General features: G+C 39.1%; 1 protein-coding gene across 1 annotated transcript; it reads left to right on the top strand.

Moving 5' to 3' along the window:
* The first annotated feature begins 6,475 nt into the window (after nucleotides 1-6,475).
* desma (desmin a) lies at nucleotides 6,476-14,107 on the top strand. The gene is made up of 10 exons (XM_028590921.1): nucleotides 6,476-7,178; nucleotides 9,139-9,199; nucleotides 9,427-9,522; nucleotides 10,442-10,603; nucleotides 11,018-11,143; nucleotides 11,261-11,371; nucleotides 11,689-11,798; nucleotides 11,960-12,006; nucleotides 12,568-12,659; nucleotides 13,319-14,107. Exons 1-10 carry the CDS (start codon nucleotides 6,598-6,600, stop codon nucleotides 13,358-13,360), a joined length of 1,428 nt encoding a protein of 475 aa, XP_028446722.1. The 5' UTR covers nucleotides 6,476-6,597; the 3' UTR covers nucleotides 13,361-14,107.
* The last annotated feature ends 4,219 nt before the right edge of the window (nucleotides 14,108-18,326 follow it).

Below are 18,326 nucleotides of genomic sequence, written 5' to 3'. Positions count from 1 at the left end.
TGAGGAAACTAAACTGACAATAGCCTACCAGTGTTATAACATTCCCAGTGTCCTTCCAATTGTGATATCTTGGGTGTTCAAAAAATACTTTCTATATCATAGATCATAGATCTATCATAGGTAGATATTTGACTCTCAATCTAGCATTTTTGAAATGACCAAACTTAATGTACCATTCTTTTATTATTTATCTTATTTGAGCCTTCCTGATTGGAACTGCACTGAATATAGCAGAGAGACGCATACACTGAGGAAGTGGTGTCACAGCAGTTCATGTTGTCTAGTTGGCCTCTTGCTCCCTCTTGTGTCTATCAAAACACAAACAGAAATCCTACTGCACTACCATGCTGTAACATTACTGAATATATATTCATAAAACGCTCAATAATAAATGGAAATGTCTACTTACATGTTGAGTGTTTTGCTGATAAAGCAATATGACTGAAACAAGTGACACGGGCTACAATGGCCAACAAAAAAAATGTCATTGCCCTAAACTGTTCCAGATTTCACAGGAATATATTGTTCTAGTTTTGCATATTTTTAAATCATTTATGTTCTGTTTATGCAACTTGATTTTAAGGTAGCCCATATACACATACACACCAAATTATTTGATTATTGAGCTGGGTTTGTTCTCCACTCTGTTATAGATTTTAGGAGGATACAATACTACTACTATTACTACTGCTACTACTACTACTACTACTACTACTACTACTACTACTACTACTACTACTAATAATAATAATAATAATAATAATAGCAAGTTGTATTTACATGATAACATTCTTTGTGAAATTTTCTTTATTTATTTAAAGTCATGGGTCTTGCCCAGTAGTCTCCACTGATTACACTATGTGCATTCAGCGCTGTTGTCATGCTGGCAGCTGTATGATATAACAGGTGAAGAAGTCTATGGCTGGCCATTACAGCACCCTATTCTGGACATTAATAGGACTAGAAAATATTACTAATTATAGTAGAAATTAGGAAACTCTGAACATGTAAAATAATGAAAAATACAATTTGAAAGAAAAAAAACAGCTGTGTCAGCTCTGGAGCTTTCCAAAGAATACTACAAATATACTTGCTTTTTAATGTAAGCAAATTAACAGATGTACAGACTGCCCAATAAAGACCAGATTATTGGCTTTGGCCATGATATTCACACAGTGATCCTATCCTTGGCAGCATCCAATCTGATAATGTCACGGGATCAGCATCGCTAGAGTTTACTTGTACTAAATGTTAAGTTGTGCATTGTTCTCTCATGAAACAGTGCTCATTTTACTGACTGCTAAAACAGGAAGTAGCCTTTCTACCTAGAATGGCTTATGAATCACATGGTTTGATTCGACACCCACTGCTCGCTATTTCAAGCATATTGTGTTGTCGCTGGCTTTTGAAATCATATCTCTCCTAAGATAGACCTAAAATAGATCTGGAACAAGTTTACTCTTAAAAGATGTCTATAAAGATGTTTCCGTGTTACATGGTTGCCAATGTGCAAACACACACACACACACACACACACACACACACACACACACACACACACACACACACACACACACACACACACACACACTGCCTATATGGCTAATCCTCTGTCTTCCTCACTCCTTTACTCTCATCACTCCTCATCCGTTCATCCTTGTCTCACTCTTGTGCGACAGCTGAACTCATTGGCATGTGTTTAGGCATGTTTGGTTGGTTGCTGGGCAACTTGCATTTAGTGTTTATGAAGGATGAAACCAGCTGAACAGCCTTTACCTATACATACAATTTAAATCACATTAAAACATCTTAGGATTTTCACAATTTTTCACTCTGCTTTCTCTCACTATTGCTATTATACCGCCACTATTATCACATTCTGCAGCTGCCATATCTAATATACACAAAGACTATGACTGTATAACTTACTGTTTATTCATCCTAACACAGAATTATATAGAGGTGTCTTTGTAATGTTGTCTGTGTTATTAAAATGCAGATTGCCGCTATATCTTAGTTTCTCATGTCTAGTGGTTAAATAAGGATCCGCAAACAATTTCCCATCATGCCATTTTAACATCATGTCATCCACACTGCTTGGCTCATGACTGCCCTAGCATTCCACAGGCCAGAGGGCCCCGCACCCTACCCCAAATACCCCACCCTTAAGAATAGATTGAACTTTCACAATTATGTCTCTATAAATGTAATTTTAGTACAGGAAATGTACTAAAACGTAAATCCAGGCAGGATGAATGGCAGTGATAATATCTCATTATGAAAAGGTGAGGGAGGATGGACTTTAAAATCAAATTAATTGGAAATGAAATACTCTCTGACCAAAGTTGGGGAGATTACTGCTAATATTTTTATATTACAATATTGCATTATTCCCAAAATAGAATCATGACATGGCTGACTATGTACTGTTGATATTCTCAGACTTGGTGCGTGCGTGTGTCTGTGTGATAACAATTTTCTGGATGCTAATTTAAGTGTGGGTTTTTCTAGGCTACAGGTCAGGTATTGCTCCTGTGTGTGGGGTTGTTAGGCAACTAGTAGGTAGCTCATTTTCTGGTCTGTGCTGATGATGTGGTCTTAAATTGGGAAACTCCCGGATGACCGCTCCAGTCAGAGCAGAATATTATACAGTCAAGTCACATCACGCTCATATCAGGTCATTTCACATCATCTGTGGCAGTGAAAAGCCCCCACATCATTTCTGGTATATGAGAGCAGTGGAATGGGAAATCATTTGGAGCAACAGTTTTAAAATATGACTCTAAAACTCATAGCTGAAAATTTTAGATGTGAATTCATTGTTGGTGGATTAATTTTTTTAAGTCCAAAACTGAACCCTTGTCTATTCATGTCTAAAGAACATACATAATTTGTAAAAACAAAAAGTGTTTTGGGACAGTAACATAAAGTTAAAAAAGGTTTATTTCAAAAGATGTAAAACAAAAATCCTCCAGTAATACTTGGTAGTTGTGCTTGGACACCATTTTTTTTCATTTTCATTTGATATCAGAGTTCGATTGTCATCAGTTATATTTAACCTAGGTCATGTCAGTAAAAGCAGCGTCATTATGCTTATTTCTGTTGATGGTGTCTGGCTCTGTCTTTAGTCCCATGATCCTTTGGGAAAGTGGCTGGACAACAGAGTACAAACGGGAAAGCTAAAAATAGAGCTGACACCACCAGCAGCTGACAAACACACCCACACTGCTCCGTGAAACGCAAATACACGCACGACCACACACAAACTCCCCAGACCCCCTGTTCTCGAACTCTACACCCACAAAGAGCTCATACACACATGGGACACTCGTACACATACACTCCTCATTCTCTGTAAATTAATTTCTACATCATCAGGATAAACACAAATGATTTGCTCAAGTTACTGCAAAAGATTTTCAGCTCACACATAGATGCACAATTTGCACCACCTAGAGCTAACTTGCATTAGTTCACGCTCGCTTGTGTCTTACCATTAACTTTGCCTGCAGTTGTGTTTCCTCTCTTCTGAATTCTCTTGTTGTGTTCAGTTTAAACAAACCGAACAAAAAAGCTTGTGTGGCTGCGTAAAGGGATGTGTGTGTGTGTGTGTGTGTGTGTGTGTGTGTGTGTGTGTGTGTGTGTGTGTGTGTGTGTGTGTGTGTGTGTGTGTGTGTGTGTGTGTGTGTGCGTGTGTGCATGACAGAGTGAAAAGCTTCTCTAAGTCCTAAACAAGTGTTGTTGAACATTTTATATGTAATATGTGTTTGTTCACTATTTTATGCTCCTTGACTGGAACACTAGAATTTCCTATTACATTTGAATGCTTCAGTGGCCAATGGTCATGAAACTGTTAAACTTGAGAGAGAAGTCTGAATTAGTATGAAAACACATATGCTTCCTTTATACACCAATGGTCCAACTTTGGACAAACTTAATTGACATCTCCCTTAATCTACTGTTAGTTTTGCTGAATCAGGTAGGGCAGGAAAACTTACCCTTTTTTAATTCTTATTGGTCCATATAGTTTTGTGACATCAAGATTAATTGAAAACACCTGCATGGGTGTGCAGGACCTTTAAATGGATAACGTGTGTCGGAAGCAAAGTTAAGCAAATGTTATCCCTCTATTCAGCTTTCAGAGGTATGTTTAGCATTTTACAGAACGAGAGTCGTAATCATCACCATCATCATTATCATCATCATTACCATCATCATTACCAGCAAAACATTCACACACACTAGGTCCTAAGAAACAGGGCAGGGCAGAGATGCCTCGCAAGCCTGGGCTTGCTTTCAGCTTTGGGTGCCATGAGCAATGTCTGTTATAGAGCAACAGCATACACACACACACACACACACACACACACACACACACACGTAGTACTATTCTGTGGAGGACTTTGTATACCACATTACATATACATTAATTTCCTGGAGGCTCACCTTCACCTTACAGCCTGCTTAACCTAAACCCTTTGCCTATCCTTAATCTAAGCAATTTGAAAAAATATATTAACATGAAATTAAATAGGTAATGTGAAAGGGTTGCATGTAGCGCCAAATCCAAATCTGCAACTATGGACCTTTATAGCCTATTTTAGGCCCACTTTTTTCCTATTAGGGTTGAGTCTGAGCTGCTCAACCTTGTTTCCAGCACCAATTATCCCACTTTATGCTAGCTGCCTAGCACCAAATGACATCTAACTAGTAAATCAAGTCAAGCATTTAGTAAGTTTAAAATAAGTAAGTTAAAATAGACTTCACTTGTTTTAATGCTAGTCATCATTACACCTTTATAAGGTGATATTACGTCATTAATTCAGCTGTAACCTGGTGGTAAAAAATGTATGGCTAAATTCATGGGGACTGAATGTTTGCTTTCAGGTGGGAGAATTTTTTTGTCCCTCGAAATCAACATGATGGATACAGACACAAACTGCTAATTAATATATACGGTATCAAATGTTCAAACACTGCATTCAACAAATAGTGTATTGCTGGTCTGCACAGATTTGCCCACCCACTTGAGTCCAGTGGAGAGCACTTATGACAAAATGGAGCGTATAAGTGACCTTCCCAGCAGCAGCTCTATGAGTCAAACCATACTGCTCTTTATGTAACCAAGGGTAAACACATAATGTAACCAAGGGTACACTATTGTAGCTCTAAAGCTACTGGCAGGGTAGTAAGTCAAAAATAAGACATATCCTATTGTGCAGCATTAGGACACTGCTAAAAGTTTTATGTGATTGAAGGGATTCAATTAATATGGTGTAAGGTTTTAAAAAATAGCAGCCAATAACATGTCATGCATTGATACAAATTAGGCTGTATATCTTAACAGAAAGAGGTATGTGCTTTTATGATCTAGTTTTTTTTAGCACCATTAAACTTGCATACACTGAATTACAGGAAGTAAGCCTATGCAATTTCAAGCATGTAAAGCTATTTAAAACTGATTCAGAAATGGAATGTCATCTATTTTAGTCGATTGACATATAAAATGTATCTCCTCTGTGGTTTATCTTCCCTTTGCATGTGGTATACAGATAGTGTTTATGAAATAAGACCATATAACAACTGCGGAGACTGACTGACTTACCCACACATGCTTACTCACTTAATCATGCATCCATCCAAAAATGCAGAAACACACACACACACACACACACACTTTCCAACAGTTGAAATCAGACCCCTTCGACAGCTGAATTGAGGGTTCGCAACATGGCGAGAGAAATAAGAAAAGATGAGTGGCTGAAGAGGGGGAGGAGATATGGAGGAAAGGCCTGTAGAATAATGGATCACATATCAAGGTACTGCAATAAACTGATAAAGATATCACTTTTTTTATTTAAATGGCAATCATTTAGCTGTATGATTATTGATACAACTGAATTAAAATTCAATTTGTGAACTAAACAGAAATAGGTTTAGTTTACTTAACGGATTTCAGAGGCAAAATAAATGCCCCAAAAGAAGAAGTCACATTACTAAAAGTCATCCAAGGAGTGAACTTTGCGTCGGAATTATAAGCAGCTAAGTAAAACAAAGTTGCACTTTGACTCAAGCAGCCATATGCTTATGTCACAGTTTTTTAAAAGTTCCCATATAATGTAGTCCCTCCAAAAAATGAATGCTCATTTACAGTGTTAAGATGATTAGATTGAAATAAGCTTGGGTAGGAATGGAGGAACTTTCTCTGCTAGCCTTTAATTGGCATCTCCATTGTGTTTTCCTAATCTTAACCCGTCTTCCAAAACAGGTCCATGGTGAACTTTCTTCACGTTGGGTCCTGGATTTAAAATGCTGGCAAAGTGATCAATTAAAGGAAAATGGGATTGAGGTACAGTGAAGAGCGGGGGAGGAGGAGGTAGTGGGAGTGCAGACGGGGTGAATGGAGACAGAGGGAGGACGGAGAGGAGGGGTTGGGGTAGGAGTGGGTGTGGTAAATCTACAAATAGCTGCGCTCAGTGTCTGTCATTTCTTCACTTCGTTTCTCTCCCAGTTGCCCAGTGGGACATTTGGGTCTCAACACCTCAAGCGGCTCCATCCTACCATCCTACCACAAGCCAACCGTACAGTAAACCAGCCATGAGCAAGTCCTATTCCTCCTCAGCCCAGTCGGCCTCCTCATACCGTCGCACCTTTGGCTCTGGCGTCGGGTCAACTCCAATGTCCTCCCTCTTCTCATCTGGTGGAGGTGGCCGCAGTGCCTCTGCAAGCCACATGTCTTCCCGAGTCTATGAGGTCAAGAACGTCGGCATTCCCTCCTATTCCAGCTACCGGGTTTCCTCTGGTGCTGGGGGAGCAGGGTTCGGCTCCTCTGCAGCGATGCGCACCTATTCTGGTGAAAAACTGGACTTCAACCTGGCCGATGCCATGAACCAGGACTTCCTCAACACAAGGACCAACGAGAAGGCCGAGCTTCAGCACCTCAATGACCGCTTCGCCAGCTACATCGAGAAAGTGCGCTTCCTGGAGCAGCAGAATGCAACGCTGACAGTGGAGATTGAGAAGCTGAGGGGCCGCGAGGGGCCCGGCCGCGTGGCTGATATGTACGAGGAGGAAATGAGGGAGCTGAGGAGGCAAATAGAGGCCCTGTCCAACCAGCGCGCCCGTGTGGAGGTGGAGAGAGACAACCTGGCTGATGACTTGCAGAAACTGAAGCTCAGGTAGGTTAGAGGATGGTTGGATGAGTTGAGGGATTGATGTGTATCAATGGATGTACTGTTAAAGAGTGTCAATGAATGATGAAAACGGGGGGAATGAAGAACACATTATGCTGATGTGGCTTATTGTTTTAACAATACTTTTCCAGAAAAATAGAGTGAGCAAAAGACCGATGTTAGCAATTCCAGAAAAATAAACACCAATAGCTTGGACAGGGTCTCTGCACTTTTATTATAGGTTAGTACAACTGTCTCCATCATTGTCTTATGACTTTCAAGCAAAGCAATTTCAACTTTAAAGCAAAGCTACAGTTTTTTCACTCGCAAACCCTTGTCACGGGTTAAAAATGTGAGTTAAGAGCACTTGAAACCAAAAAGTGATCTTTGCTTGTGACAAAACTCTCCAGTAGTTCTAAAAAAACTTTTAATATTAGAGAAAGGTCTTCAAACAAAACAAAAACCAAACCAAACTAAAATTATTTTTATGTTAATCATCTGATGACCTTTCAGATTTTTCTTGGGGGGTCTCGAACCCCAGGTTGACAACTGCTTGTCTACATCAGAAAAACAGTGGGACTCTTGCTGGATGTTAATTGGAAAAGAATAATGGGGGGGGGGGGGGGAGAAATGGAAAGCCAGAGAAGGGAGAAAGTTAAGACAGTGAAATAAGTAAAATCCAAGCATGTGGCATCAAAGACAACTCTTTCATTTCCAGAGGGTGTCTCTCCTATTCTGGAGAAAATGCAAACAGCAAAGTAACAAAGGAGAGATATGAGAATAGCTTCACTGCAATGAGTGTTATGGTCCACCAGTTTTTTACAAAGGTGTTTTTTAATTTGTTCACAAGAGACATAGCAGAGAAAAATTAAGAGAGAGAGAGACTTGCAGGCTCATAGGAATAAAGCTGAGGCATACAGAGAGCCAGCCAGACAGACAGACAGACAGACGGACAGACAAACAGACAGAGAAAGTTTTAACCAGACAGAAAGAAAAGACAACAGCCAGTTATGTTTGTAAGAGTAAATCTAAGAAAAACAGAACACACTGTTGAAATTCAAATACACATTGCTTGTGTGTGTATTAGAGAGAGAGAGAGAGAGAGAGAGAGAGAGAGAGAGAGAGAGAGAGAGAGAGAGAGAGAGAGAGAGAGAGAGAGAGAGAGAAAGCTGGGATGTGGGAGAGAGAGAGAGCTGCGATGTGGGTGTATCTCTGAATGGTCTATTTGTAGCTACTAGGTCAGCTCTTTGAATTTAGTATTTCTGTCACTGCAACATCACTTAAATTTAAGTGTACCGGTATGTAGAAACACAGACACACACACACACACACACACACACACACACACACACACACACACACACACACACACACACACACACACACAAACGTACAGAACGTCCAATTCACACAAAGCACAAGCACACTTAACTTTCTTTCCATCAGCCATTTTTAAATTGTTGCCTGCAGCATTGAGTGAAGCTTTGCCAAAGCACCTGCTGCTCCCACTGAGATCAAAATACACACAGAGACCTCCTGCCTGCCAACAGTTACAATGCATACGCACACACACACACACACACACACACACACACACACTGCATACACCTTTTACATGCATCCATTCTTTCTGCTAATTCTGGAAACAGCACCAGCCAAGGGCAGACCACTGTTCCTTTCTCACTGTTACCCTTCTGTGAGACAGCAGCTGCACCACAGCTTTAGGACTCAAAGAGCATGTGCACAAGCATGTGTGTGAATATGGATACAAATAAAAGTTAGACTATGATGTGTCATTGTTTAGTCAGTTCTATTCTTGTAAGTAAAAAAAAAACAGAGATCAGAATGCTGGAGGAATGAGAAGTGGTAACTAGTAATTGGTCCCTGGGGAAGAAGTCATCCTCTCCAACACAGTTGTGTTTGTATTCACTTATGTTTTAACACCCTTCTTTTTTTCTCTCTACAGACTGCAGGAGGAGATCCACCAGAAGGAAGAGGCTGAGAACAACCTTTCTGCCTTCAGAGCTGTAGGTCTTTTATTTCCATAAGATCACACTATATCTCAGTTTATCTCAGTATATCTCGTTTTATCCTCAAATCCTGAAGTAAAAAGTGAAACACTCCATGCAATCAAAACTTTCCCTCTTAACTCTATCATTAAAAAATATTTTCTTCTCAATTTCTTGTTCTGTCTGCACATTTTTACTTTTTCTATTAGTTGTACTTATACAGTAATTTCTGTGTTTGTATCCAGGATGTTGACAATGCCACTCTGGCCAGGCTGGACCTGGAGAGACGCATTGAGAGCCTGCAAGAGGAGATTGCCTTCCTCAAGAAGATCCATGAAGAGGTCTGTTGATATGTCTTTAAATTATGTCTGTCTGCTATCTGCAACCGGACACCTACAGTTTAGCTTTGTACTATGTATGTCAGTAGGATGTTCTGTACTGTATCATATTACAACTCTGTGTGAGGCTACACTGCCACATTAGATATATCTCAAAAAGGTCACACTTTATCACACCCACTGATGTTAAAAACATTATGCATATTTACACAATCTTTCTTGTTATCAATTTGGGCCGGTCTTATGCAAAGCAAGTGCAATAAGTGCAAGAGATACATTTCTGCACATTCACCCAAAGACATCATAGGACATACCGAGCTACACGCTCGCACATGTGCCAGCACAGTTGTGGTCCATTCCTGTCATTTTGTCATCTCTGCCTCAACTTTGACCTCTTAGAAATGCTGAACTGCCGATTGGTAGAAAGAGCATGTCAGCTGTTGTGTGTGTGTGTGTGTGTGTGTGTGTGTGCGTGTGTGTGTGTGTGTGAGGGAGAGAGAGGTGAGAAAGAATGTGTGCATGTGAACAGATGCAAAGCTATTTATATATTTTGGTTCGACCAGAAGACAGCCGAGTGGGACCAAAGCTTACTAGTTTCACAATGTTAAAACTTGTCTTGTGCTATTCTTGATTTTTTTAATAATATTTTTTTTAATGCGCCACTGTGCAAATTCGTGGTTTGACATTTTACATTTCCCCTATGTTAATATGTAAATGTCATTGATGTAGAATGCCCTAGCCTGATTTTATTGATTTATGTTTGAACTCTCCTATTTAATGAGCTCCAATGTCAACATAATAAGTATAGTGTTGTGATTTCTCTGACATCAGTTATTAATGCAGATGAGAACTTTGCTTCCTGCCATAAAGTTTTTTTTTTGTTTAAAATAATGTTGTTTTTTGTCCTCCTGTCACCTTGTAGGAGATCCGTGAGCTGCAGGGCCAGATGCAGGAAACTCAGGTGCAGGTCCAGATGGACATGTCTAAACCCGACCTGACTGCCGCTCTGAGGGACATCCGCGTGCAGTATGAGGGCATCGCCGCCAAGAACATCGCAGAGGCTGAAGAATGGTACAAGTCCAAGGTAGGATGGGAGCACACACATACACACACACACACACACACACACACACACACACACCTGTGTGTTTCCTGGATGCTTACTCTAACCCTAAACATAACCTTTAAGGAGTTTTTTTAAAGTGTCCTACCACAAATATGGTCCCTGTGCCCCTTCATAGCGCCCAACCCGGGCACTGCATCTTAACCCAAACCTAACCTAAACCTTAATCTAACCTTAAACCAAGTCTTCATCCTAAAATGTAATGATTTATGTTATGGGGACCTCAATTTTTTTTCCCAGAAGGAAGGCGATTCCCACAATGTAAACAGATTTATGTCCCCACAACATGAGTAATACATTCCCACACACATACACACACACAGATAGTCTCCTTCAGCTGTTGTACTACTAAAACCTAATTCACTCTCTCCTCAGGTGTCTGACCTGAGCCAGGCTGTGAATAAGAACAATGATGCACTGCGTAATGCCAAGCAGGAGAGCATGGAGTACAGGCACCAGATCCAGTCCTACACCTGTGAGATCGACTCACTCAAGGGCACCGTGAGTATTGATCGCAGCATCAAGACACACAGCCCTTATCTCCATCTTTCTACCACTTTCACTCTGTGTTCGACCACTGTGTTCCACTTCTAACCTCATGTCTCTGTTCCCCTGTAGAATGAGTCTCTGCTGCGCCAGATGAGAGACATGGAGGATCGCATGACCCGGGAGGCTTCTGGTTACCAGGATACTATCTCACGATTGGAAGAAGACATTAATAAGATGAAGGTAATTAGTGATTTTACACTCTTCACTCCATGAATTCACCAGGTTATAGAAAGTTGCATCAAACTGGTGCAGAGTTCAGATTTCTTCTCACTCTAGTGATAATCATTGACAAGAACTTATAGATTTATCCACTGCATCACTGATTATTATAAATAAATTCACAGCCAACTTGAGAGTCCCTGAAACCTCCAATGGGAACACTGCCTGTGTTTGTGATTCTACAGCTATTACACATATATAACAGGTTTTGTTAAGTTTGTGCTTGGTGTGAAGTTTATTTGAGCAGACAATACAACTTTTTATGTATTGATTTAAAGGATGATATGGCTCGTCACCTGAGAGAGTACCAGGACCTCCTCAATGTGAAGATGGCCCTTGATATTGAAATCGCCACCTACCGCAAGCTGCTGGAAGGAGAGGAGAGCAGGTGTGTGTGCATGTGTGTGTGTGTGTGCTGTTCACCTTTAGATGTGGGTAAAGTTAGATGACTTTTGTTTCAAGCTTTTATTGAGGTGTTTAATTTGTAATTAAGTCTTTCTCCCCTGTTACCAGCTTGTATGCTAATGCTGAATGTCATGCTTTTTGCAGGATCACTGTGCCTGTCCAGTCTGCTTATTCCTCTATTGGATTCAGAGGTAGGAACAACAGTACATATTCTTCCCTTCACACAGAGATATCCATACAATCAATTTTACAGTCCAAATGAGTCAATGAAGGGATATAAAAAGTCTAATTATATCTTGTGACTGTATATGGTAGGTGCTATTTTAAAGACATGTTGCATATCTGCAGTGACAAATTCTGACCACTGTATGGCAATATATGACAAAACCTTCTTGGCTTTTTGATGCACAGGGGCAATCCTCAACAAGCCACACATCAATAATCACACATTCACTGGCACCACTTTGCGGCTGCTTAAATGAAAACAGTGAACAGTAATTAAAGATGATGTATTAGGTGCAGCCACAATTCATTAGCATCCTTGATTTTGAATATGTGTTGAAATATTTAAGTGGCATAGTCATACTAACTCATCTAGCTCATTTGATGGCTGTCTCATTCATGTGCAAGGCAAGTCATTATGTTGTTCAAAGCCAATTAGTTAGAGCATGTGTCTTCCAACGGAATTCATTTTGTGCTTATTGTGTGAGTTTATGAAGTAGTGTAAGAGCTATATGAATGTGTTGTTACAGAGACCAGTCCTGAGTCCCAGCATCAGCGCTCCTCAGAGGTTCACTCCAAAAAGACTGTTCTCATCAAGACCATTGAGACACGCGATGGAGAGGTTTGAGCACAAAAACACACACATGTATAGTAGATATATAGTACACTTACATAACATACAGTACACTTTTCAGCCCCAAAACACTCATAGCCCTATATACTGTGATGTTTGCACCTATTATTTTGAGCTATTAAGAGATAACATTAATTATTCTTCAACTGAATGATTTTCATTTGTTATATTCTTATCCAGATGAAGTATTCTTTGAGCCAGGGCGCTAGTGCCCAGTCTGTAAGTCTGGTTCCTATATCCCACCTACTTTTTATCATCTGTTCACTATGGGTTGAAGCAAACTACCAGATTTCGGATCTGTGTCTAAAATAGGCTGAAGTTAGCATGTGGCTGGGACAGCATAGATTATGCAGAGAGTATAAAGCAACCTATATATTGTAATCATAGCTGCATCTCTAGTCTCTGTTGACTCAAATCTTGTAGTTTGCATCGACCCTGTATAGAAACTTATAAGTAAACCTCAATCCTCCACACCGGCTTCTGTAAGGCAGCTTTACTGTCAGTGGCCTCTGTGTCCCCCTGCACAGCACTTCACTCCAAACAATACCTGCTTCACCATTGATGTAAAATACTCTCTCTCTATTATTTGCAACACTCTGTCCTCAATATAGATGGTTCATGTTTTTTCCTCCTTCTCTCCTCTTCAGGTTGTCAGCGAGTCCACACAGCATCAGCAAGACATCATGTAAACCGGAGGAGGCAACGTTAGAAACACCATATATGATAAATGAATACAATAAATAGTACAAAAATGGACATTTTCCTACCACAATTTATAAGCTGACCCTTTTTTAGAGACATAATGCTGCATTGTTAGCTTATTTAAAATGAAGCACAAAATTATAAAAGCTAATGCAACCGGAATACATCTTTAGACAATGTACTGTATACATCATAAACAGGATAGATGCAGTATGGAGGCACAATGCACTGCCTTTAGCCTGGTTTTAAATAAAGGTCATTCCAAGAATTATGCTTTTTTCTTGTTACTTTCCTTCTCTCAAAAACACCTGAATTTGTCATATCTTGTCTGCAAAAAATAATTCAATGGCAAGAGTTTCAAATTAGTAAAATCAAGGCCTTGTGTAGCTGTATTGGCCCAGTATTAATAGGGAGGTTTGCAAGGTGCAAGAAAGATCAATGGGCCTGAAACACCATAGTCAAAAGCAATTACTGTACTTTTCACTGCACATATTCCAAGTCTTTCTGTGCAAATGTACAAGTGTATGACTTGATTAAGAAGGGATTTTATTTGTGTAACTGATTTAAGGAAGTGAAATGTTGTCAGAAACACAAACATCTAATGAAAAAGGAACTCAGTCATGTTTGAAGTTTGAACTCATGTGCTGGGTGTTTGATTGTATGAGTATGGGTGAACATGAAATGTTGCTTCACTGTGGCCAAAAACTCAAATAAAGAGATTTGTTTTCACCGTTTGTCACTTGAGTCAGCCAGTTTTTTAAGATTTTGTAATAAAAGAAAAATGTGTCTGTACATAGCACATGTATTGTGTAAGACAATTTCCTTTTTAAACTCATCTAATTAGCATTCCGTAGATAGGCCACAACATGTCTTTCCATTGGTTTCTTTATGAACTATTTCTACCCACTGCATTCATCATCTGATGTGGGCTGTGTTAGCTTTCTAAAATCATACGAGCGTAACCGTAACTGTTAACATTTAATTCACTTACTTATAAAGCAAATAGGAGTTGCTGCGTTGCTATTGAAATTATCAGTAACAGGATTGATCTCAGTCTAGGGAAAAGTTAGTGAACAATGGCTTGTTAATGAGCTAGCCTCGGTCGTGCTTTGTTGCCAGCGGAAGGAAGATTAGCACAGCATCAAGAATTATATAGTCTGTGTGGTTTGTTTCTGATGTCATTGGACTGAAAATGTCAGCAGAGATTAAAAAGGGAGTGGAGGAGGAGAGAGAACAGGAAGATACAGTGAAGGCAGGCAATAAACAAGCATGCATGAAAGAGAGCAAGACCAGGAGGGTAGTACAGGGAGAAAACATGAAAGAGAGAGTGTGCAGATGTAATGAAAAGGTTATTCAGAGACACACAGAGAAAAAGAGACGAGGAAGATTTAGGGATAATTAGGCAGAACAAAAAAATAAGCACAGAAAGAAAGAAAGTAAGTGAGAGACAGCCATTTGCTTTTCCAGCAATGTTGATCAGAACTTTCTGTGTCCATCACTGTTTTTCTCGCAACTGCTGCCAAAGGCAACAGTTTCCCAACCATTATACGGCAATTAAAAAGGGCTGCCTGTTCCTCTTCAATTTCCTTTAAATGAAGTCAGTTAACCTCTGTGACTCTCCCCCGTAAGTTGGTGAAGGTACTTTTTGTGCTGCTTAAAGCTTTTTTTATTTCTGTTTTTGACGGTGTACAACAAATCATACCATAACCTCCCTACCATGTTCCACAACTGCTTTATTATAGTTTATTATGAAATTGCAATGCATTTTTGAAGTATTAGCAGAAGAGAGACCATAAAAATGGACTCAACCAGTCAACCAAATGCTTAGTTTTTCCATGTGTCCTTCATAGGGACTCAGCTTTTCTTAGACATGAGTAGGGGGGGCGCCAAGGAAAACAGGTTGGGAACAACTGGTCTAACCGATACTGATTTTGATATTTCAGAGCTAAAAAATTCTGACAATAACATATCAGCCAATAGACTATATATATATACATATATTTAAATGAACACAGAAATAAACAATATTGATAGGGATTCCCTCAGATTTATTTAAACAAAATTGTAACCAACATACATACTGAGCGAGACATTTTACAATAATAAACTTGTCAGTGCTCTCTGACAAACTGTGGCTTTAGTATCACTGGCCAAACACACCATATTTTGTTCTCTGAACTGTATTAGTGTGGGCGCGAGTGTACCTTGGTATTTGGTATTAGTACTCATGAATGCACCTCTGTATATATATATATATATATATATAAAATGAACACAGAATTAAACAATATTGATAGGGATTCCCTCAGATTTATTTAAACAAAATTGTGACCAACATACATACTGAGCGAGACATTTTACAATAATAAACTTGTCAGTGCTCTCTGACAAACTGTGGCTTTAGTATCACTGGCCAAACACACCATATTTTGTTCTCTGAACTGTATTAGTGTGGGCGTGAGTGTACCTTGGTATTTGGTATTAGTACTCATGAATGCACCTCTGTATATATATATATATATATATATATATATATATATATATCACTATTTAGGAACAGTAGAGACAAACAAGACCATTAGATTGTAGAATAACAATGTTTATCATATTTTAGGTCCATATAAATTCATGCTATCAATAATAATAATAATAATAACAATAATAATTAGGCGATTTGTACACATTGCGTGGAAGGAAAATGAATTGTCGTCTCTTCTCAAAATGTGGAACAACTATTGAATTACTGAAGGTAGCTGATAACCAGAGTCAAGGCTCAGTTTGTTTGCTGATTCAACATTACACGATGAAACAGCAGGATGAGAATGACACAAGTGCTTTCAGCACCCAGCCAAATAAAACCAAAGGGACATACAGTAGTAACGCAATATAAAACATGTCTGATCCAATCAGCTGGACAAATGACATAAGTGATGATGGTGTAAACATGAAAATGAAAGAAAACGTTTGTACATTTTAAAATCATTTACAGTTCAATATCTACAACAAGTGTTTCCTCACGTATATTCAGCAGTGACAGGCAATCACAAAAAATAATGAAAACAAAAATAAAAAAGCTAATAAAAATAACTGACAATTTCATTACAATAATTCATGTTGTCCCCAAAGACAAGAACGGGGCCTAATTTGTTTCAAATTACCATTTTGTAAATTTTTATTTTTCTAAAATGTAAAGACAGTGATGTTAAAAGCGCTCGACAGTAAAACTCCAAAAGAAGACCCAAACAGGACTAAAGTGTAAGCAAATAACACATGAACAGCCACTACTGCAAAACATTATTGTTACAATGATAACAATGATACAGTAGATTAGAAACTTAGCATAATGCATGTCAATAGGAGGAAAATTGTTTTAATGTCTTTTCAAAGCCCTTTACCTGGACATCATAGAGAGAAGAGAAGAGAAGAGAAGAGAAGAGAAGAGAAGAGAAGAGAAGAGAAGAGAAGAGAAGAGAAGAGAAGAGAAGAGAAGAGAAGAGTTTGTACTTCATTCAGTCAATGTGGATTGTGTTTTGTGCACCCTGGGACCAACAAACTATAACTGGAAATCTGAGGTTTTCACATGACAACAGGGACACACTAAAATACTGACACATTGGAAACAGTTACACAAGGATTCTCATGCAGTATGGGTTAAGATGGTAATGATCGGTCCTCTAGTGCTAAGCCCGTCACATCCCATCTTAAGTACAGTACCGTGGAATGTTTTTGTTTATCTAAACCTCAAAAGTAAAATCTCCAAAAATTTACATAAAACACAATCCAAGTCTTTTTGCAGTAACATTTGGTCTCAGTGGGAATTGTAACATTGGTAGTGTTGGTGTTTATTGTGGGGAGTACGTCAATTTCAAAGAGGTTCAAATAAAACAAAAATAGTTCCATTGTTCCATCCTGTACAAATGTAACTCCCTTCTCTGGATGTTCAGTACAACAATATCAATGTTCGGAGCACATCTGAATTTAAAAGCAACTCATATGCAGATGCATGTAACACACAAACATATGCACACATAAACAGTAAGTCTAGGAAAAAAAAAGGTCCAGTAGTAAACATTAGAGGGCGCTATTTGCAAATGATTTCATCTTTTCAGTGTCTTATCATTTACAGGAGATTAGCTTCCTCCTCCTCCTTCTCATCATTGAACACTGCATCCAAACTATAAGATTCACATCTTTAATTGGACCAGTAAATTGGCAAAAAAGAGGAAAAACAATACAGCATATTTTACATACATTACAATGAAACCCCCTCTCCTTGGCCAAAATTTGGTGCAGTCCATCACTTGCCACAGGGCTCCTGTGTCCACTCACACACACAAACACACTATATTTAACTCTGCAATGTATGACCAGATAACAATGTATTGTCTTTGTGCCTTAACAGCATATTTAGACAAATAGCAGACAAATTTGAGATTTTTTTTTAGGGTTAGAAGAGCAAAAGGGACATGAGAGCACTTAAAAACAGGTCAACAAAGATAATGACATACAGCAGCTTACATTTTTTTTTTAAATTCAGTGGAAATGGTAAAGAAGAGGGGAGTTACGGATGTGTCTCCTGCTCAGGTCCGTGTGGTAAAACAGCTGGCGATGGAGGGCAAAAGAAGAGTTATGAGATTCCCCTTGGAAAATGGCACCAGTGTAGGCAATGACACATGGAGGGTTCGTGGGTGAAATAACATAAAAATTGTCTTCAGCGTGAACTCTGAGCTGATGCACACCTAAAAACAGCCTTTTTTCGGCTTTTTGACTTGCGCTGCCATGTCTGGATTGACAGGGTATCAGTGAAGATACCAGGCTGACTTCATGTACTTCACACATGACCTTTCAGTGAAGAAGATGATGAAGAAGAGCTGCCTTTCTGTGTCAGTGTTAGCTGTGTTATTTGTTGTTGTTCTTCTGTCATTTTCCTCTGAGCGCTCTTAATCCTTGAAG

The sequence above is a fragment of the Perca flavescens genome, chromosome 11 (assembly GCF_004354835.1).
Source record: "Perca flavescens isolate YP-PL-M2 chromosome 11, PFLA_1.0, whole genome shotgun sequence".
NCBI lineage: Eukaryota > Metazoa > Chordata > Actinopteri > Perciformes > Percidae > Perca > Perca flavescens.
This window is presented reverse-complemented; position numbering and strand designations above follow the sequence as displayed.

Bases quoted from the DNA above. Each gene is read 5' to 3' on its own strand.
- desma (XM_028590921.1), top strand. From the start codon at position 6,598: ATGAGCAAGTCCTATTCCTCCTCAGCCCAGTCGGCCTCCTCATACCGT. The intron at 9,200-9,426 runs GTAGGTCTTTTA...GTTTGTATCCAG, and splicing joins ACCTTTCTGCCTTCAGAGCT to GATGTTGACAATGCCACTCT. The intron at 12,660-13,318 runs GTTTGAGCACAA...TCTCCTCTTCAG, and splicing joins TTGAGACACGCGATGGAGAG to GTTGTCAGCGAGTCCACACA.